Here is a 22017-nt window from a genome sequence, read left to right on the forward strand (position 1 = left end):
TTTGCCAGACAGCCTTTTAATCTGAAATCAATTTTGTCTTCAATATATAGAAAGTTCTGACATAGTTTTCTAACATCCATCTAAGATTTAAGTTATTTATTTTCTGGTTATTCTTCACCTCAAACCCTAAAATTCATGATTATTTTCTACCTATTACCATCAATTGATAATGTTTTTTTTATTACTTTATTTTAAGAAAAGTAATAAGACAGGGCTGGAGAGATAGCACAGCAGTAGGGCGTTTGCCTTGCACAAAGCAATCCAGGACAGATGGTAGTTCAAATCCCGGCATCCCATATGGTTCAGGAGCAATTTCTGAGCACAGAGCCAAGAGTAACCCCTGAGCACTGCCGGGTGTGATCTAAAAACCAAATAAATAAATAAAATAAAAAAGTAATAATACATTAATTAAAAAGAAACATTAAATTTATATATGGCCATAAGTTAGAAATAGTCATCATAACTAGTAACATAATTAACATATGTTAAGTAGTGATATTAAGAAAGGCTTTTTAACTATCTTTGTACTATAGAGAATTTCATTTGGATATATTTATTTTTATGTCAGAATTTAAACAATAAGCACTTCCAAAATTTTTTCTAAGCAGGTATTCATAACATGAAGGATAGTAAGAAGTTGACATTAAAAGTAGTCTATCACATACACAGAATAGTCCTACTTATCTATGGTTTTTAAGAAAAATTAGAGACATTATTGTAATAATGCCCAGAAACCATAGAGATGAGGGCAGGAAGGATCAGCTCACAATATGAAACTCACTACAAAGAGTAGTGGTGCAGTTAGGGAAATAACTACAACAACTATCATGACAATCTTAATGAGTAAGAGAAATAGAATGCCTATCAGGGGTGGGAAAAGAGGAGTGGGGGGCATTGGTGGTGGGAATGTTGCACTGATGAGAGGGGTTTTCTGTTTATGACTGAACCCTAACTACAATCATGCTTGTAAATCATGGTGCTTAAAGATTTTATATATATATAAAAAAAAAGTAGTCTATCAAATGACTTACTGTATGTTATTCAAGTCCAAATAATAAAGTTTGACTTTCAAAATGGACACCATATCCTTGTGCCTGGTATCCATGAATCCTAATTATGGAGAGAAGTGGTGTGTTTCTAAGCTTTACCTTTGGGATTAGAGAGAAAGTCTACCAGGGAATTCACTTGCCTTGTACTCAACCGATCCAGAAATGCATATTGTCGCACTAGAATTGATCCTTGAGAGCCAGAAGTATTACCTGCACACCAACAGATGTCACCCCAAAACAAAACAGAAAAAATGTAAACCAGGTTTTTAATATTGATACTAAATAATCAGAAATGAACAAAGATTGATGTTTTGTCAAAGAGATAAGTTTTTTTTTTTTGCTTGTTTTTGTTTTTGGGCCACACCCGTTTGATGCGCAGGGGTCACTCCTGGCTATGCACTCAGAAATCACTCCTGGCTTGGGGGGACCATATGGGATGCCGGGGGATCGAACCTCGGTCGGTCCTACGCTAGCACTTGCAAGGCAGACACCTTACCTCTAGCACCACCTTCCTGGCCCCCAAAGAGATAAGTTTTGAACAAGAATTCAAACTCCTGAGAGGATGAAATTATCCAAACTTAAAATTAGCCCTTCTAATTAGTCATGTGTTTGCACATACATGTATATGAGTATGCTTTCATTTCTTTGTGTAGACTCCTGCCCCAACTAAAAAGGAATATAAAATGAATGTGCAAAGGCAGTGTTCTGAGTAAAGAGAAATAAAAGAACACTAGTTATTAGAGCTTATGTTTCCTCATGGGGAACAACAGGGATATTCCTCTAGGGTTGTTAGCTTGACTAAATGAGATAATGTTTGTTTAAGCACTATGGAAGTACTACAGTATGAGAGTATTTTCATAATCTACATTTTATGAGAAAAAAAGAAGAGATGAAGTTCACCGTAGCTTCTAAAACTCAAATTCTTTAAAAAGGATTCAAATATGGCTTCCCACATCCTCAATAGGTCTGTTTTTAGACATGGTTTTACTTGTATCAAAGTATATGTTCCTGGCTTAACCCAGAAACGGATTAGCAATGTCCAGACCTTTCTAGCTCCATGCCTCACCTGTTGTCCTCTTTACCCATTTTAGGTTTAAATGGACTGAGTATTCCACAAAGGCACTTCAGTCCACTTGCTCAAGGATTTTATATATATATATATATATATGTATATATATATATATATCAAGGCTATTGTAAATATTTTACATAATTATTGGGATAGGGGACGTAATATTTTAAATTACTCCTCAGGAGTTAATGTTTTTCTAGCATAGCTGTTGTGTGTCAGTGTTCTGTAATGTAAATAACTGAAGTACTTTTAGTTTTTACCTTTATTTGATCTTCGTCATATTCTAATTCTACTTAGTCAGCTACAATTTTCAGCGGTGTTTTAGCTGAAAATTATTTTATATAACAAATCAAAGCCCTTCGAATTTGTTGAAGACACTGAGATATGTTTAGTCTGTATAGCAACTAATTTTTCTCTAAATGATGCTGCCAATCTTCAAACTCTCAGATGAGTACCTTATTAAAACCCTCCAGTCTTGGTGCCTGCTAGGAGTGTAGGTGAAGAAAGATATCTGTCAAATGTCCTTAATAAGTCAGTAATCCAAATTGATGTCTCTGATTATTTAGACAGTGTTTTTGGTAGTAGATGAGCATAACAGTTATAGTAATGTGATGCAAAATTATTCTGCCAAAACTTTGACTTTCCTTAAGACTTTTACATTATAGAAGTAGTAAAGCAGGTGCTTTCCTTTAGTTCCTGTACTATCTATTTGATCCCAAGGAGCCATTTTCATGTTGTTTATAAGTGTGGACTTTTCTCTTGTGAATTTGTACTTTGAGATATATTAAATAATAAAAATGTCTTATTCCTTTTTGATAGAGCTGGAGTGGACCTGAAAAATTGCTTGCTTTAGATGAGCTAATTGATAGTTGTGAACCAACCCAAGTAAAACATATGATGCAAGTGATAGAACCCCAGTTTCAACGAGACTTCATTTCCTTGCTCCCTAAAGAGGTAAGGATTATCAATTATATTCTTCCTTGGGGAGTTTTGAAACTATAACTCAACACCTTCCTTCAAACATTGTCATACTAATTATGGTATTCAGTAGTGTCGGTTTATCACTCTTAATTAGTTTTGAAAGAGGCTGTAAATGATAAACTGTTGTGATTTAGTAATACAATTGTGAGATTAAGTATGCCTGTGGACTAAGTGATTTCTTTCCATCACTGGTATAGGCATATGTGAGGGTAGGTTTTTTAAGTTGTTAGTATTTTTTTACTAAGATATTGAAGTTCAGTCTTTAGTTGTCTTGTTCTATTTATTGTAGTAGTATATTTTTTAACTTCTGGTTTTATTTTAACAGCAACATGTTTTTGTTGTTTGTTTTTCTTAAATCCTTAAGGCAAATAGTTTCATTGAGTTGAGTTTTCTTTTTCTTAGATTTTATACAAAGTTTATCCACAAAGATACATTGTCATAGATTTCTTGTACCAAAAACATTCTTATATAACTGTGTATTTTGGAATTTCTTATGCCCATTTGTTTATATATATTTTGGTTTAAAATGAGACTGTTTTAATCAGGCTAATTGCATATATGGCATTTTTGCCTGTATAAATGAGGTATCACTTATTATGTTTATAGGATTTATAGCTTAATTTTATCAGTAAATGCTATAGCATTAAGTAATGTCACTGTGATTTGTTTTCACAAATTATGTATATGCCACTAATTACTTATCAGCTAAGAAGACAGTGTAAGGTACCAGTGTACCATTGCAAAGGATTCTGAAACTTCAAATAAAAAAACAAAGGAATCAGTATTTTTAGATAGGCATTCTACATATTTTTGAGCATTAGCTATGAATAAAAGGTTCATCATATTTAGTGTTTAGAGTTAGCATATCTTCAAGAAAAGTTGAATTGGGGAAGGGAGCATTTTTGTCCTGAAATTTTTCTTCTTCGGAATGAGTGATATTCTTTTAAAAATAACAGAAATAATTTTATTTATAATAGTTCTTTTGTAACTACTTTTTGAGCTGAAATGACTTATAAAATTGACAGAAGCACTTTTGGCTTCTAGATGGACATTAGTTATAGGAAACTCATATATAGGACTTAGAGTGAATTTATTCACAAAGGCTTCATAGTTTCATTTTCTAACCCCCTTATTTTTCAGTGTTAGCATTTTGTTAACATCCAGTGTCTAATTTATCAGCAAGTCTAACGTGCAATTAAAATCTAGTTTAGTTTGTCCACTTAGCTGTGAGAATGGTAAGATTTGGTTTGGTATTTGCTTATTTGAATCTCCATTGTAACTTCTTAACATAACTCATTTAAAATCTGAGTATGAAAATACTTTCAAAACAGAGTACAGGGCCGGAGAGATAGCATGGAGGTAAGGCATTTGCCTTTCATGCAGAAGGTCATCGGTTCGAATCCCGGCGTCCCATATGGTCCCCCGTACCTGCCAGGAGCAATTTCTGAGCATGGAGCCAGGAGTAACCCCTGAGCACTGCCGGGTGTGACCCAAAAACCACACAAAAAAAAACAACCAAAACAGAGTACAAGTTATTGATAACAAGGGTAAATATTGTAAGAATTTTTTTTAAATAAGGTGTTCTTTTTTGGGGGAGGGTCATACCCAGCAGTGTCCAGGGGTTCCTCCTGGCTCTATACTCAGAAATCGCTTCTGGCAGGCTCAGGGGGCCATATAGGATGTCGGGATTCTAACCACCATCCTTCTGCATGCAAGGCAAATGCCTTACCTCCATGCTATCTCTCCGGCCCCTTAAATACGGTGTTCTTTTAAAAAAATTTCCTGAGGAAAGAGAGTGACCTAATCAATCCTCTGTGTCCTTCCTTTCTTTCAATTTCTAGGGTAAGGAAGAAAACTTTACTAATTTGGAAAATGCTTTATATTATATGAGAAAAAACTGTATAACTCAAACTCTTAAGGAAACTAGCATTATCTTATTGGAGTCTAAGTACTATTATTATTTAACTCATTATCTTTATGTCAGGAAATAAACATGTAATAATTTTCTTATAATTCCTTTTAACAGATGTCAAAGCTTTTTACCAACATTTACTTATTTATCTCAAAAACCTTGACAAAAATCTCACTAGTCTCACATGGGAGACTTGTGATAAACAGCATTATCCTTATTTTGTAAGTAACCATCAAGAAAAGCATAGTAATAAAGTAGAAGATCTAAAACAAAAACCTGAATAAATTTTAACATAAGATCATCCAACATTTTCTGTGTTTTTTATTTTTCTTCCCTTTCATTAGTTCAAGCCACTGAAATTGAGCAATTCTGGGAAAGTCTTAATCATCTTTTAAGCTTACTGTTGTGGTCTTTTATATAGATCATAGAGAAAAGAAAAAAATAACAACTCTCACTAAAATTACAAGGTGGGGGCTGGGAAAAGTAATTTTATTGATTGTTTTTCAATTTAAGAGCTTCTGTCTGAGAGAAGTGGTCCCTAGAAGAATTACTAATCTAGATTTTTACCTTTAAAACAAATGAAAAGAAAAACTGTTGGATATATGTTTGTCACCCATCTGCAAGAAACCTGTGGTTCAGGATAATGTCTTTTCTCTCCTTTGTAAGGAGCCTGCATGACGAATCTTAATTTACTTAATGATCGTTTTTTTCTTCATAATTCACAGTAAGAATGAGTTAACTTTGCTGTTCCCTTTCTAACTCAAAAAGAAAATATTGTTGCCAAAATAATATGTATTCTATTTTCCCCCGATCTTTAAGCCATTTGTGTGTATTATTGTTGGCTTTGAGTTTCTGGTTTCCATTTTTGTTTTACTATATGTGTTTTCTATAATACCTACATGCTTTGATGGAACAGTCTAAAAGCAAATAGTCATGTTTCTGATTTAGGGTTTTTGCTATCACCTGAAGGTGAGTGTGCCAGTTACCTGTGGAGTTGATATTTCAACTTTTGCACTTCTTTTGAATGCATACAGAAATTGTAACTAGAGCATCTTCTGTTTTGGAGGGTTATTTTGGTCAGGGGGAGGGGGCGCCCAGCGGAGTCCAGGGTTTCCTGGCTCTGTAATCAGGAATCACTCATAGTGGACTTGGGGGATAACAGGGGATGCTGGAAATTGAACCCAGGTCTACTGCATGCAAGGCAAGTACCTTCTTGCTGTACTATTGCTAGTCCCTGTACTAGATGAGCTTTTATCAGTAGTGAAGATAATTTTTGCCTGTTGATTTTGGTCTTACATCTTTGAAATCTAAGATGTTCTGGACTTGTTTCCTAGCCTTTACAATTCATTAAATGCTTCTGTAAATGACTTGCCAAAATTGGAAAAATGAAAGCAAAGAATAAAAATCTCTGTACAAACTTTCTAATTATTTTGAGTAGTAAGTAGCTATAAGTAGAAAGAAACTGCCTGGCTATTTTTGAATAGAAGATTAATAATATGGAATTATGAGTTTACTATTAAACTAATACTATACAGAGGTACTAGCCTTTGATTTTTCAAAATTAAATCAATATAGGGTATCCATGAAAAAAAGCATGGTATTGAGATTTATATCTCAACATACACATAGATTTTTGAATATAGCTGTGCTTTTTTATTTTAATGAATCAGTTTCATCATGTTTTCTCTGATCAAAAATAATTATTGCACAGAACTGTTTTCACTGTCATTTTTCAATAGTAACATTGAATACTTATGTTGAAGTGCCTTCTATATAGAGTATACTCAAATATGGAATTAACTGTGAACTATATGGGTACCTATAAACACATATAATAGAATGTGGGAAAGCTTAATTTTTATCATGTAATTCCAATTTGGCATTGAAAAATAATTCAGATTGTTCTTTTACTCTACATGGCAAAGTCCTTTAAAATGGATGTTTGTCTTAATTGCTATGCTTTAATTTGTTAAAACTACTACTGTTTAGATAATTTTTGTTCTAATGTCATAATTTTAAATTATACATTATTTGTGAGGTTTCAATAAGCATCCCCAGAAGCTGTCATTGCTCCTCTTTTCTCTTCCTTTATTCTTGCATTGACTTTGCACACTGGAAAAATAATTGGATGGTTTGCAAGTACTGGAACCAACATTTTTAAATCACTAATATGCTTACCTAAGAATTAATCCAACTAACTATACAATTTTGTCTGGCCCATGTGAAAAACCCAGTGGGCAACATAAAATAAATAGGTCCAGTTAACTCATATCTAGAGAGCCATTTGCTAATTGTCCACTTTTGTTATTTATATTCAGTGTTGTAAATGTTTGCAGAACCCGTCGTCGTAATAGACACTCTGTGGTGAAAACCTGGTAATCACAGAAGTGATCCAAAGTCAGTTTGCAGAATATACAGAAATGATTTCTTAAGTCTTCAGCAACTTAAATTTGGTGATTTGACATTGTAACACAGAGGGGAAAAAAAGAATTGACAGTTAATAAAGTAAAAAAAAATTTGAAATCTGGGGTTGAGAAAGAGATGGGGGGGTTCAATGAATATTCTTGAAGAGGTAAGGAGTTAGGAGAATGAAGTATATCACAGCCAACTAAGAATTTGGGTTGTTTGTTTTGGTTTTTAAAATCTGGTGTGATGTATTAGTTTAGATGGAATATTAAAATTTGCTTTCATCCATAATTTTAGAACTTAGAATATTCTAAGTTAGATTCCTTTATCTATAATTATATCCTTCATCCTGTAGGGAATAGTCAGTCATTATTTTTATGATGTTTAAACTATAAGCATACCACTCTGTTTCTTTCTTTCTTTCATTTTTTTTTTTATCTTTATTTAAACATACTCTATTTCTTTCTTATAGTTGGCGCTTTATGTGCTTTCATTCTTGGAACCCAGAGATCTGCTACAGGCGGCTCAGACCTGCCGCTACTGGAGAATTTTGGCTGAAGACAACCTTCTCTGGAGAGAGAAATGCAAAGAGGAGGGTAAGGTTCGGAATTATGGAGAGAAAATGTTTACACTTGGCAAGGTCTTGTAGCAGACTGACCCCCTTGGTGAACAATGTAGTCACAAATGTGACTGATTTTTAGTCTCTTGTAGAATTAGTTAGGAGTGAAAAAAAACAAGGTGAGAATGATTTAATGGAAATCAAAGCCTGAGGTGAGCAGAACTCTTCTCTGTCTGCTCACTCCACCCACAGCTATGCTCAAGCACCTCTTTACCCGTCTTCAGTTCTGCAGGATTCCCCTTCTTTCCCACCACAGAGGTCGGGTTTTTGAAAACAACTTTTTCCCTTCAGTTCCATTTCTCTGTAGTGAAGGTAGGTATCATCCATAATAGTTATTTTTATAATCCCTTGCCAATCATCTAGAAAAATGGTCTTGGGGAAAATTTTTCCAGTATGATTTGCCTCTGAGCAACAGAACTTTAGATAAGAAATTTAGAGCTGGACATAGAATCTCTCCCAGATTCAGCAGAGGTTCTGGATTATTTGGTCTACCACTCCTTAGAAAACAGTACTCATTGCCTGCTCAACCCCACCCCCAATTACAACTGCTCTGGAGACTGCTTGGGAAGACTCGGAGATAGTATGGTATGAACCACTTTGGGAGATCCTCTTTTGTAGGTCAACCTCGAGTCCAGGGCCTATAGGCACAGCTCCCAGGACAGGGCGCATCAGTGTTGACTTCTGCTCTATTGCTGCCCTCCGGTCTGTGTCTCAGAATAAGTCAGCCCTTCTCTGTTCTAAATCTTTCTACAGGAAGTTGCACTAATCACTATTTTGTAGAATCTGTCATTACTGCTTCAGACTTCATTGTAACGTTACATAATCGAAAAATGTAGTATTTTAAATCATTTTGAAATACACCATTCTGTGGCAGTTAGTACATTCATTCCAAAACAAATACCTTTACATTGCTCTGCAGCCACCCCTGCCTCCACCTCCAGAGCTCTCCTGTCTTCTCCACTGCACCTCCTGGCCTGGGAACGAGCAGCTCCCTTTTCTTCTCTCTGAAGCCCCTGCTGGCCCCCATTTGTTTTCTCTCCTGTTTCTGTGGCTCAGCACCTATAAAGTGGAATCTGACGCTCCCTCTGACTGGGTTACTTTATTTAGCATCTTGTCTCCAAGGTTCATCACTGGTAGTGTGTTCAAGAATTGCCTTCCTTAGTAAGGCTCAGTAATGCTGAATCACACACACACACACACACACACACACACACACACACACACACACACACACACACACACACAAAATGTAATGCTGAATCTCACACACACACAAAATGTAACGCTGAATCTCTCTCTCACACACACACACACACACACACACACACACAATGTTCCCCCTTCATCTGGTGTGGACATGCGAACTGCTTCTAACTTTTCACTAATGCTGTGAACATTGATGCTGTGTACAAATATTTGCCCTAGTTCCTGCTTTTTTTTGTGGCATATCTCCAGATTTGGACTTTTTCTGGATCATGTGGCAGTTCTATACTTAACTCTCTCTCTTTTTTTCACATCAACTATATATTTCAGATTCTTTTCAGTTTCTGCACAGCATAGAGCTGTCTAGAGAAAGAGAAGAATAATGTAGACACATGCAATACAGAATATCTGCTTTGCATCATTGTTTTGTAATAATGCTTAGAAATATTTTAGAGACTGGAGCAGTAGTACAGTGCAAAGGGGGTTTGCGTTGCATACAGCTGACCCAGGTTTGATTCCCAGCATCCCATATAGTTCTCCAACCACCATAGGAGTAACCCTCTAAGCCCAGAGCCAGGAGTAAGCCCTTAGCACTTATAGGTGTGGCCAACAAACAAATGAATAGAAACATTGACATCTTTTATTTCAGTGACTATGAGGGGAAGGATGGGATAAATTATAAAATTTCTGTTTTGGGTGAAGGTAGTTAAACTTTTCAATTTTTTAAAACTAGGTATTGATGAGCCATTGCATATCAAGAGAAGAAAAGTAATAAAGCCAGGCTTCATTCACAGTCCATGGAAAAGTGCATATATCAGACAGCACAGAATTGATACTAACTGGAGGCGAGGAGAACTCAAATCACCCAAGGTAATTTTTATAGGAAACAGAAATTGTACCTGGTTCCTGGCAGGCACTCTTAACCCCACCTGTCCTGGAGGAAAAGAAACTGAACCCAGACCAGACATTTCCTTTATTACTCATTTCTTTAGTCTGAGAATTGTACTTGAATATAAGATTGGCTGAATTTTATGATGTTGAATTTTATGTTGTGTGTATTCAACCTCAGAACTTGGTCATTTGATCTTTTTTTTCCACTGACCACATGGTCTGAATATGATTTTTTTAGGTATACCCCACTTTGTTGGATGATTTAACACTGATTTTTATCTTAACAATTTCAAATTTATTTAAAAAATAGCAGAATGTTTAGAATTCTAAAGTATATTTTTATAACTAAAAACTGGGGTAGTAACTGTTCTATTTTTAAGTAGATATTATTCAACTTTTTTACATTAAAATTATTGGTACTCTGGTTTTAGTAGTAGGTACTTTTATTTTTATGCAACAAAATGTGCATACATTCTTTTGATCTGAAGTATAAGTAAGAGATGATGAAACAATAAAATATTTGATTCATCAGTCAGCAAGGATGATACTTCAAATTTTATATAAATTTTAATTCTAGAAAGCATACAGATAAGTATACAGAAAATATACTCTCTCTTCTTTGTTGCCTTTCACCACTATTAAAAAAAAAAACGCCATAATTTAATAAAATATTTCTGATCTGTTCTGCAGGTGCTGAAAGGACATGATGATCATGTGATCACATGCTTGCAGTTCTGTGGTAACCGGATAGTTAGTGGTTCTGATGACAACACTTTAAAAGTCTGGTCAGCAGTCACAGGCAAAGTAAGCACTTCTTGCTACACTTTCCACTGTATGTAAAGCTTTTCTCTGCTCATGAACAAAAATTTGGTGTAATTTGGTGGGTGATTTTTGTGGAGATAGGAAAACTAGTACCATTCCGTTATATGGAAGAATTGTTTAGCATCCTAGCCCCACTCCCCAAACTAACCTCTAACATTCAATGGAATAGGAACATCTTACTTTCTATAGAAGGGAAATGTATGTATCTTTATAAGAATCAACTGGTAGGGGCCAGAGAGATCGCATGGAGGTAAGACATTTGCCTTGCATGCAGAAGATCGGTGCTTCGAATCCCAGCATTCCATATGGTCTCCTGAGCCTGCCAGGAGTGATTTCTGAGCAAAGAGCCAGGAGTAACCTCTGAGTGCGGCTAGGTGTGACCCAAAAAAACAAAAACAAAAAAATTGAGTGGTAAAAGGAAAACAAGGTTTCCTATTTGATTAGCTTGCTTTGATAGCAAGAATCAAAAGTTTCTAATTGAGCTTTTTTCTTAAGAAGATGATATTACTCATAAGAATGCCATTATTCTTTATTTACATAGCTGGTTGGGGGGGGTTTGTTTGTTTGTTTTGGTTTTGGGGCCACACCAGGCAGTGCTCAGGGTCACTCCTGGCTGTCTGCTCAGAAATAGCTCCTGGCAGGCACGGGGACCATATGGGACACTGGGATTCGAACCAACCACCTTTGGTCCTGGATCGGCTGCTTACAAGGCAAACGCTGCTGTGCTATCTCTCCGGGCCCTGGTTTTGTATCTTAGCCATTTTTAAGATGTGCTTTATCTTCACCTTGACTTAATTTTTCTCACCTTAACTATATAAATTATATCTCCTTTCTTTTTTCAAAAAATATGACTGAGGCATATTGGTTTTTCTTTGCAGTCTGCTCTGTTGATGACCTGTCTATAATTTAGGAGTTAATTAAATTACATTATTAAATTACATTACTGTGGACTTACTCAAGCTCTGTCAGATACACTTAAGCCAACTAAGTATTTGAATAGGAATTTGAAGGGAAAAACAGTCTATTCAGCCCAATTGATTTATATATAATATTATGCCTACTGGTTCTCTAGCAAACACTTATTTTCATTTGTCCAGAGGAGAAAATGTTCATGAATTAGGTAACTGAGCACTAGAAGGAAAGTACTGTTGTGGGTGGGGAATCTGTCTTTCTAAAACAATGTCTTACAGCATGTTGACTTGCAGTCAAGAATGCTAAAGATTTTGAAAGCAGCCTCATATTTCCATAGTGTAGTATTCGATTTGGACTTACTTCAGGGCTTTAGTGTCTGCCTCTACTTGTCTAGCAGTACCTTGTCTGGCTCCTAACTGCTGCCTTGGGGCAGGTTCTGATGAATGTGGAATGTCGTCACACCCAACAGTGTTGGCCTTTCCTTGAGTCTCTTCCCTTCCAAGAAACCAAGTTGTTCTTCTAGTTTGATTACATCAGAGTGGCCAGGCCAAAGCTGTCATGGTTTAACACTGAATGGCTTCGACATAACTTTTCTCGGTGTGCTGCTGAGCACACCACAATAACTAGAGGGGGTTTATGTTAAATGGATCTGTAAAATGATTTCTTACACACCACTTGTACAAACGGAGTAAATGCTTTTTAACTTCATAAGTTATGTAATGTAACATTAACTATTAAACGTTATGTAAATCATTTTCCATTCTATGCCCAAGTAACCATCTTGTTTTTCTAGTGTTTGAGGACATTGGTGGGGCACACCGGGGGCGTGTGGTCATCACAGATGAGAGACAATATCATCATCAGTGGCTCTACAGACCGGACGCTCAAAGTGTGGAATGCGGAGACAGGAGAATGTATACACACCCTCTATGGGCACACATCCACTGTGCGCTGCATGCACCTCCATGAGAAAAGGTGAGGTAGCTCTCAGGCCAGGACCCCTCTCTTCCTGCGAACTGAGGTCTTTGGTCATGTTTAGTTCATGTCATAGACAGAGAAAATATATTCCTAAACTATACTTTCATTTACTTTGATTCCTAATGGAAAGTAATAGTGCATTTTGCTTAAAATGGAGGATTTCTCTTTAAATTTTCTTTCTTGTGAAGTATTGCTTCCTTCTTAATACTCTGCTCCCCAGTCTTGCTTGATGCCTTACTTTCTTGAACTACATCTTAAGAAGAGAATTACCTCCTTTAAAAATCATGTTGCTGGGGCTGGAACAATAGCACAGTGGTAGGGCATTTGCCTTGCATGCAGCTGATGTAGAATAGACCTCGGTTTGATCCCCCAAGCCAGGAGCAATCTGAGCACATAGCCAGGAGTAACCCCTGAGTATTACTGGGTGTGGGCCAAAAACCAAAAAAATAAAAATAAAAAAATAAAAAGCATGATGCAACCTATATTCATTGCAGTGCTGTTTACAATAGCCACAATCTGCAAACATCCCAGATGCCTGACAACAGATGAGTGGCTAAAGAAACTGTGATATATATATACAATGGAATACTATGCAGCTGTCAGGAAAAATGAAATCATCAAATTATCCTATACATGAATGGACATGGAAAATACTATGCTGAGTTAAGTCAGAAGGAGAGAAATAGACACAGAATAGTCTCATTTATGTATGGGATTTAAGAAATATAAAGACATTTTTGTAATAATAACAGACACAATAGAGATGAGGGCTGGAAGGACCAGCCCATGTTATGAAGCTTACCACAGAGAGTGGTGAGTTTAGTTAGAGAAATAACTACACTGACAACTATCATGACAGTGGTAGTGAGTAACAAAAATAGAATGCCTGTCTCAAATATAGGCAGGGGTTGGGAAGGATAAAGATGGGGGGCATTGGTGGTGGGAATGTTATACTGGTGCAGGGGAGTATTCTTTTTTATAACTGAAACCCAACTTCAAACATGTTTGTAATCATGATGCTTAAATAAAAATATTAATTTAAAAACCATGGTGCAGAGCTGGAGATATAGTTGAGAGTCAGGGGTTTGCCCTGTTATATGGCCAACACCTTTTTAGTCCCAGTACCACATACCCTTAGTCCTCGGAACTACCAGGAGTGATTCCTAAGCACAAGTGTATGTAGCCCAGAACCCAACCCCAAATCATGGCGGGTGGGTGTGTAGCTTAGGACATCACTGTTGTGAGGGCCTGGGTTTTAGGGAGTGTGGAGAGGAACATTTTTTTCTTTTTTCTATATTTTAATTTCTGTTAGAAAAGGACAAACTTATTCAGACTTTGAGTCTCTCAGTCTCTTTTAAATTATCCTTCACGCCTGTATCATATCCCCTATTTCTAAAACCAAGGCCCCTGTTTTTTAATAGGTTATCCTACTACCTGCCACCTGAACCCAGGACAGAACTTTCAGTCATGATCTTCCCACCTGCCCCTTCCCTTTGGGGTGACTTGTAATGCTCACCTAAGGAAGGAAGAAATTCTTCATCTAGTTTTCATAATTATTTCAACTAAGCCAGACTTGTTTGCTTTTTTTCTTATCAATGATTCTGCTGTTGCCTTCATTTAGTTATTTATTTTGGTTTTTAGGCTATATGTTACTCTGCTCAGAGGTTCCTCATGGTTCTTGGCTCAGGGATCACTCCTAGCAGCGATCAGGGGACCATATTAGGTGCCAGCGACCAAATCCTGGTCATCCATAGCTAGGCAAATACCTGTCCTGTCTCTCTGGCCCCTGCTCTTGCTTTTGGATCTTTGTGCAGAAGACCCTTCTATTCATTTCCTTTGTGTCTTCATGGTACTCCAGTTAAACCAGTGTTTCTCAATTATTTTCTGTCATGTCCCCCTAGGAAGAAGAAAACATTTTTTCACACCCCCCGCGTGACTGTAAATAGTATCTTTATTTTAAAAAAAACTTTATCCTGCAAAACAAAAATATATAAAATAATTTGAGCTGATTTTTTAATCAGAGGTGATGTCTGGATTAATGGCTACAATGAGCACATTTTGCAATGCATAGCTTTTCGAAGCAGGTTTGAAGTAGGACACAGCAACTCTCAGTTCCAGAGATGTACAGAGACATAAACACGGGGCTTAGCTTGTTATGACAGTGTTTGCCAAGGTCAAACGCGCCCCTCTTTATGGAGCCTCATGCCCCGCCTGGGGGCTCACCCCACTATTTGAGTAGCCCTGAGTTAAACAAATATGATTCCTACTTCATCAAAAAAAATGTCTTCCTGAAGGGTCCTTACAGTGAATCCACTCCAGTCCTTACCTTTAGTTCTGTCCATTGTGTCTTATTTATTAAGAACCATTACATTAAGCAGACTTCACCAAAGATTTGTAACATGTGAAGAAGGTACTTTTTCCCTTGTAATTTGAATATACTGTGAATAGAGTGCTTTTCTATTAAAAAAAGCAGGGGGTTGGAAACTGGAGCCCTTGCACTTTCAGTTTTCATTATGTTCTAACAAGAATCTCTCCCTGCTTCCATTTTGCTACTCCTCCAAATGTGGAAATTATGGCATTTTTCTGTCTCAAGAGTGACATAAAAATACCTGAGTTTCTAACTCTCCTTTGTAATCCAAAAATAATTGCAGCATTTGTATCATTCTGGTCTTTGGAAAAATAGAATGTTGGTTGTGTTAGGCCTCATGTATAGGGTTGTTCTGTTGCCCCCACATGTATGTCTCCTGAAATCTCTACATCTTAATTCCCCATAGCACACTGTAAAAAATGCACGGTATTTGTCAGAGGAAATATCTAGAAGCAATTAATCAAAGTATATGATATAAAGCACATCCTCATTTAAATTCCAAATTCTGATTTGCTAAATAATTTGTATTGATTTTCCCCCAATACCTCCCCACTCCCATCACAAAAGGAATTACTGTTTCTAGTTAACAAATTTGGAAAATGACAGAAGAAAAAAAAGGAAGAAAATTTCCATTTTTAAAGTAGTATTCATCCAGAATTCCCCCATTAACATTTTATACATACTGTTCTCATTAGCATTTCATTTCCAAAATCAGCATCCTGGTGGATATATTTAGTGCTGGCTGTTGCTTGCTTAAATACAATACAGTATTTTTAAACTGTTCTGGGGACCACAGAACTGCAATCTGTCCTGGGAACAAGTGAGACAGCATCCTGTGCTCTCGCACTTCCCATCCCACAGTAACTCCATGCTTGTGTTGATATTTGTGTGATATATGCACGGTTTCCATAGGATTTCTTTTGGAAACAGCATCCCTGGCTAAGAAGTGGGGGGGGGGGGTTGAGTGAGCACTGACTTTATAGCCCATGTTTTTTTATGTTATGACAGTTCCTGATGAACTTTTTCTTTTTTTCTTTTCCCTCCAGAGTTGTGAGCGGCTCTCGAGACGCCACTCTTCGGGTCTGGGACATTGAGACAGGCCAGTGTTTACATGTTTTGATGGGTCACGTAGCCGCGGTCCGCTGTGTTCAGTATGACGGCAGGAGGGTTGTTAGTGGAGCGTATGATTTCATGGTGAAAGTGTGGGATCCAGAGACTGAGACCTGTCTACACACGCTGCAGGGACATACTAATAGAGTCTATTCATTACAGGTAAGAGGTGGCCTCTCTCTAACCCTTAGATGATGCTCCACTGATGAATCAGAGCATTGTTTGCCTCGGATAGTCACTGTGGGTTTGCTGATCCAGTAGAGCAGCTGGTGCTCCTGCTTAGTCCTTCAAATTGGCACCAGGTGGGGTGTGTTTTGAAATTATTTCAGCGATTTGCTGCAATTGGTTGGTGATCCCTTTTTTCTTGGAAAATAATAAATATTTGTCTTGGAACCTGAGACAGGGCAGACCTGAGTTTGGCTCTGTTAATTAATGGGTAGATGGTCTCTCAGGAGAATAACCTGGATTTTAATAAACTCCTTAGCAGAGGATTAATTTGACCAAAAGCTGCCCCCTTGCCTTGATAGCTGGAAGTTGATGGAGCATGTAATTGTGATTCTATCCCCATTCAAAGCGAAGTGGCGCCGTTAGCAGTGAGCTGCTCGGCACACAGTTCTCCTGGAGTGGAGTCCAAAAGAAGTCAATTTGGCGACACTGGCTTTGGGTTCTGTCTGAGCCTGATTACCCCGGCACTGTTGGCCATAATGTGAGATCAGTACTTCGATTAAACCATGGGTCTCAAACTCAATTTACCTGTGGGCCGCAGGAGGCAAAATGGGGGTGATCCTTGAGTGCAACGTCAGTAGTAAGCCTTGAAATTTGGGGGTGTGTGACCCAAACAACTAAAACAAAACAAAACAAAGATACCTCTAGGGCAGGGCCACAAAATGTTGTACGGAGGGCTGCAAATGGCCTGCGGGCTGCGAGTTTCAGACCCCCGGATTAAACTATAGACAAGGACCTTGATGGTCTTTCTACAGGACAGCACTTTCTATGCAGCAGTACTTTCTATTACTTAGAGACTACTTGGACAGTGCCCCTCCCTCTCCGCGCAGTCCACACAGTGGTGCTCCTTTCCTAGGTTTAGGGTATTTGCTTCTTAACTGATGTCGACTGGCCAGATCATGAAATGTTGACATATATCATAAAGTTGTTTGTTAAAGTAGAAAATGTTTTGAATTTAGAAGAGAGAGAATTATTGTGGTTGAGTTTACATTTATGAAATGTTCAGAACCTTTAATGATGATACAACCATAAGATTGAATGAGGGAGCAAGGTAATGACTTGATTATAGTCTTTGGAACTGATAGATGTCTATTGCATTTGGGCATAACTGGGAAACCAGAGATTTGTTTTTGCTTTCAGAGTGCTCCCTTTTCTAGCACCAGATAGAATTCTGTTGGTACACTTGCACTAGGTCCTTGTAAATGAAATTTTTATTTTGCATAGTTTCTCTTGGTACTTACTTTTAAACATCAGAAATATTTTATGTAGCCCCTTTCATGCCTAGGGTGTTGTAAGCACATTCTTTATCACAAGCTCTATCTCTTAGTTTAATTGTTTCTGCATCTAGTTTGAAGCCACTAGCCATTAAAAAATTAGCATTTCTAATAGATTTTTTTCCCAAGAGCATCCATTGCAGATTTGTGCGATTACTGTACTTTCTCTGAGGACCTCATTTTGTTCTTGCTGTTATCAGTTTCCCCTGCTTTACCCTCCTCCCTTGTTAGTATTAAGGACAATAAGTAGCAGGAAGAGTAGCTGTCTTTCTCACCTAGTACACTGTGTCTGTTTTAGTTTGACGGCATCCATGTGGTGAGTGGCTCTCTTGATACATCAATTCGAGTTTGGGATGTGGAGACTGGGAACTGCATTCACACACTGACAGGCCACCAGTCTTTGACAAGTGGAATGGAGCTCAAGGACAATATTCTCGTCTCTGGGAATGCCGACTCCACAGTTAAAATCTGGGATATCAAGACAGGACAGTGTTTACAAACATTGCAAGGTATGTATTGCCCACCAAACTTGACTGGTGTGTGTTAAAAATGACAGTCATACAAGAAAGGTGAAGCTTTCACCTCATGAAAAGAATTCAATGGTATGAAATGAAAATGCTTACTTGGAAAAAGCTTATGAGCACTTCCACTCCTAACTTGACAGAACTAGGCTACCCCGGAGACAGTATTTGAAGTTTTGTTTTTAATATACCATTGTTTAATCACTTCCTGCGCGTACAGTAAAATGTCTAACCTTGAAGAACGTCGTAAAGGAAGATGTTGGCTAACTCACAGAAGCAGCATATGCATGTTCTTTTCTAAGTGATCATGTTATTTTGAACTGATAGCCCCTTTTTTATTTGTTTGGCCACACCATCCACTGCTCAGAAATCACTTGGGGATTCATATGTGGTGTCAGGGATCAAACCTATGTAGACTGCACACAAGACAAACTGTACTGTCTCTCCAGCCTATGAAAGTTAAGTTAGAGTTACTTGATGGGGGCAGGAAAAAGCATTTTTGCTTCTCACAGAAAGTTGCTGTGGTCTCTCATTTGACCTTCAGCCATCTGCCTGACTCTTATGAGGAAGAAGTAGCAGGCAGCCAAAGTAGGGCTGCATGTGAAAGCCACACACACTGAATGAAGCTCATCAGTGTTTGGATCTTAGGCCCCAGTTAACCTTTTCTTCTTGATCCTAATCTTGTCTTCCTTGAGGCCATCTGGTGGTTTCTGTTGCAGCCTTTATACTCTTGGTTTTCTTTTTTTCCTCAGTGGTTTGGAATGGTGTCCTCTTGGTCATTTAGCAATAGGGTAACAGATAGCTGATGTTCATTTGTCCACCTGCAGTGCACAGGATGCTGGGCTCTCTCACCAGAAGGAAAAGGCTCTCATTGACCAGCAGAGATGACAGTTGAGGGGTCAAGGCACTTGCCTTGTGGGCTGCTGACCCCCAGTTTGATCGCCAGCACTGCCTGTGACCCTCCTGCACACTGTTAGGAGTGATCCCTGAGCTTTGTTAGGTGTGGCCCAAAATTTAAAAAAAAAAATAGGAAGGAGGAAGGAAAGAAAGGAAAACATTCCTTTACACAACTAGGAAGCACAATGTGGGCCTGGTAGCTTCCTGGAAGACAGAATTGGAAATGATTGTTTACCCTACAAATAGCTATCAGGTTTTCTAACTTCCCTGCTGATCCTTACGACCTCAGTACTGTTCTGATACCTGCAGCATTGGAAATTTTTCACTCACGATCTGGTCTAACATCTGAGTGGGCAAGTGCCAGGTATGGAGGTGGGTTGGCAGTATCTGACCCTCTGACCCATAATGAAATCTCTTTGGTTTCTGCCTTAGGTCCCAACAAGCATCAGAGTGCTGTGACCTGTTTACAGTTCAACAAGAACTTTGTTATTACCAGCTCAGATGATGGAACTGTAAAACTCTGGGACTTGAAAACGGGTGAATTTATCCGGAATCTCGTTACCTTGGAGAGCGGGGGGAGTGGTGGTGTGGTATGGCGGATCCGAGCCTCCAACACGAAGCTGGTGTGCGCAGTTGGGAGTCGGAATGGAACAGAGGAAACCAAGCTGCTGGTGTTGGACTTTGATGTGGACATGAAGTGAGGAGCGCCAAGAAAAGTTCGTCCACTCGTGTAGGCGATAATCTCCCTACCCTTCCCCCCTGCGGAAAAAAAAAAGGAAAAAAGGAAAAAAAAAAAAGAAAAAGAAAAAAATCCCTTGCTCTCAGTGGTGCAGGATGTTGGCTTGGGGCAACAGAGCGCAAAGACCTACAGACCAAGAGGCGCGAGGAAGCGGGACCGACACTGAGTGGAGGCGGCTGCCGGCGCACTTCGGCCCAGGCCGGCTCACAAAGCAGACTCTGAAATCCAACCAGGTGCAATTCTTTTTCTTTTCTTCTCCAGTGGTCATGGGGCACTGCTGACATTCAAGGTCCACTCACAGTTCTCCCCCACGGAGACCTTTTTTTTTTTTTTTTTTTTTTTTTTATAAGAAAAAAAATGCCGCAATAACATCAACAGCACAAGGACAGGTTGACTTTTTGATCAGAGAGAACATCTGCTACAACAACAACAAAAAGTCATTTTTCTGGAGTGGAAAAGCTTAAGAAAATTACTGTGAATTGTTTTTGTACAGTTATCATGAAAAGCTTTTTTTTTTCTTTTTGCCAACCATTGCCAATGTCAATCAATCACAGTATTAGCCTCTGTTAATCTTTTTACTGTCGCTTCCACATACACTCTTCAGTGCACATGTTGCTCAAAAGGGGGCAAGTTGTCCTGGGTTCCGTGAGTCCCAAGGTGGATTGAAGTCTGATGCTGGTGCTAGAAGTAGGTCTTCAAACGTGGGATCGTCGTCCCAGCCTGTACTGTACTCCCAGTGGCCAAACTTATTTATGCTGCTAAATGAAAGAAAGAAAAAAAAAGCAAATTATTTTTTTTTATTTTTTTTTTCTGCTGTGACGTTTTAGTCCCAGACTGAATTCCAAATTTGCTCTAGTTTGGTTACAGAAAAAAAAAAAAAAGACTTTTTTGCCACTGAAACTTGAACCATCTGTGCCTCTAAGAGGCTGAGAATGGGAGAGTTTCAGATAATAAAGAGTGAAGTTTGCCTGCAAGTAAAGAATTGAGAGTGTGTGCAAAGCTTATTTTCTTTTATCTGGGCAAAAAATTAAAACACATTCCTTGGAACAGAGCTCTTGCCACCTGTTCTGTGGAGAAACTTTTCTTTGTGAGGGCTGTGGTGAATGGATGAACATACATAAGAAACTGACAAAATATTTTAAAAATATATAAAACACAAAATTCAAATAAAGTTGCTGGTCAGTCTTAGTGTCTTACAGTATTGGGGAAACAACTGTTACAGTTTTATTGCTCTGAGTAACTGACAAAGCAGAAACGAATATTCCGTTTTTGTAGTAAAGGCGTCACAAGCAAACAAATGAATGAAAGTCAAATGGTTTGCCTCATTCTCCAAGAGCCACAACTCAAGCTGAACTGTGAAAGTGGTTTAACACTGTATCCTAGGCCGTCTTTCTTTCCTCCTCCTGTTTATTTTTTTTGTTTGTTTTTATTTATAGTCTGATTTAAAACAATCAGATTCAAGTTGGTTAATTTTAGTTATGTAACAACCTGACATGATGGAGGGAAACAACCTTTAAAGGGATTGTGTCTATGGTTTGATTCACTTAGAAATTTTATTTTCTTATAACTTAAGTGCAATAAAATGTGTTTTTTCATGTTAGTATGCCTGTTTCTTCAGTCAAGGTACTCATTCTACGAAGTCAGTATTTGGGGTTTTCTTTTAATATTTATGTATTCATTAACAACCGACTTCATGTTTGATTTTTCCTCTTTTATTTCCACCCCTCCTTTCCTTTTGGTGATGCTGTGCTGGTTGACAAACACTGTGCCATCTGACAGATGCCAGAGGTTACAGTGTTTGCCCACTCAACTGTAGTCAACGTCAAAGTTTGCACTCCCTCCTTTCCTTTTGCTGCTTGCCCAGAATCACATCTTTTTGGGGTGCTCACAGATACCAGTGTGCCAGGGATCACTGACAGCAGGGTTAGGGTAACATTGAGGTGGACAAACAGAACAAAGGGGGCTCCTCCAAAATTGGAGAAGCTTCGAGGATGGTCATAACTAAAGGCCCTAGGAACACTTGGTAAAAGCTGTCCAC

At 38.1% G+C, this 22017-nt stretch overlaps 1 protein-coding gene across 3 annotated transcripts in view; it reads left to right on the forward strand.

Annotated features, from left to right (window-relative positions):
- Nucleotides 1–21579, forward strand: part of FBXW7 (F-box and WD repeat domain containing 7) — a 221202-nt gene extending 199623 nt beyond the window's left edge. For all 3 annotated transcript variants that reach the window (XM_049769608.1, XM_049769610.1, XM_049769609.1), the window contains 8 exons: nt 2941–3075; nt 7893–8016; nt 9976–10112; nt 10824–10937; nt 12661–12842; nt 16260–16485; nt 18121–18331; nt 19673–21579. In XM_049769608.1, the coding sequence (XP_049625565.1) occupies nt 2941–3075; nt 7893–8016; nt 9976–10112; nt 10824–10937; nt 12661–12842; nt 16260–16485; nt 18121–18331; nt 19673–19941 (1398 nt within the window). In that variant the 3' untranslated portion in view covers nt 19942–21579. The remainder of the gene's footprint in view (nt 1–2940; nt 3076–7892; nt 8017–9975; nt 10113–10823; nt 10938–12660; nt 12843–16259; nt 16486–18120; nt 18332–19672) is intronic.
- The last annotated feature ends 438 nt before the right edge of the window (nt 21580–22017 follow it).

The sequence above is a fragment of the Suncus etruscus genome, chromosome 3 (assembly GCF_024139225.1).
Source record: "Suncus etruscus isolate mSunEtr1 chromosome 3, mSunEtr1.pri.cur, whole genome shotgun sequence".
Classification (NCBI taxonomy): Eukaryota; Metazoa; Chordata; class Mammalia; order Eulipotyphla; family Soricidae; genus Suncus; species Suncus etruscus.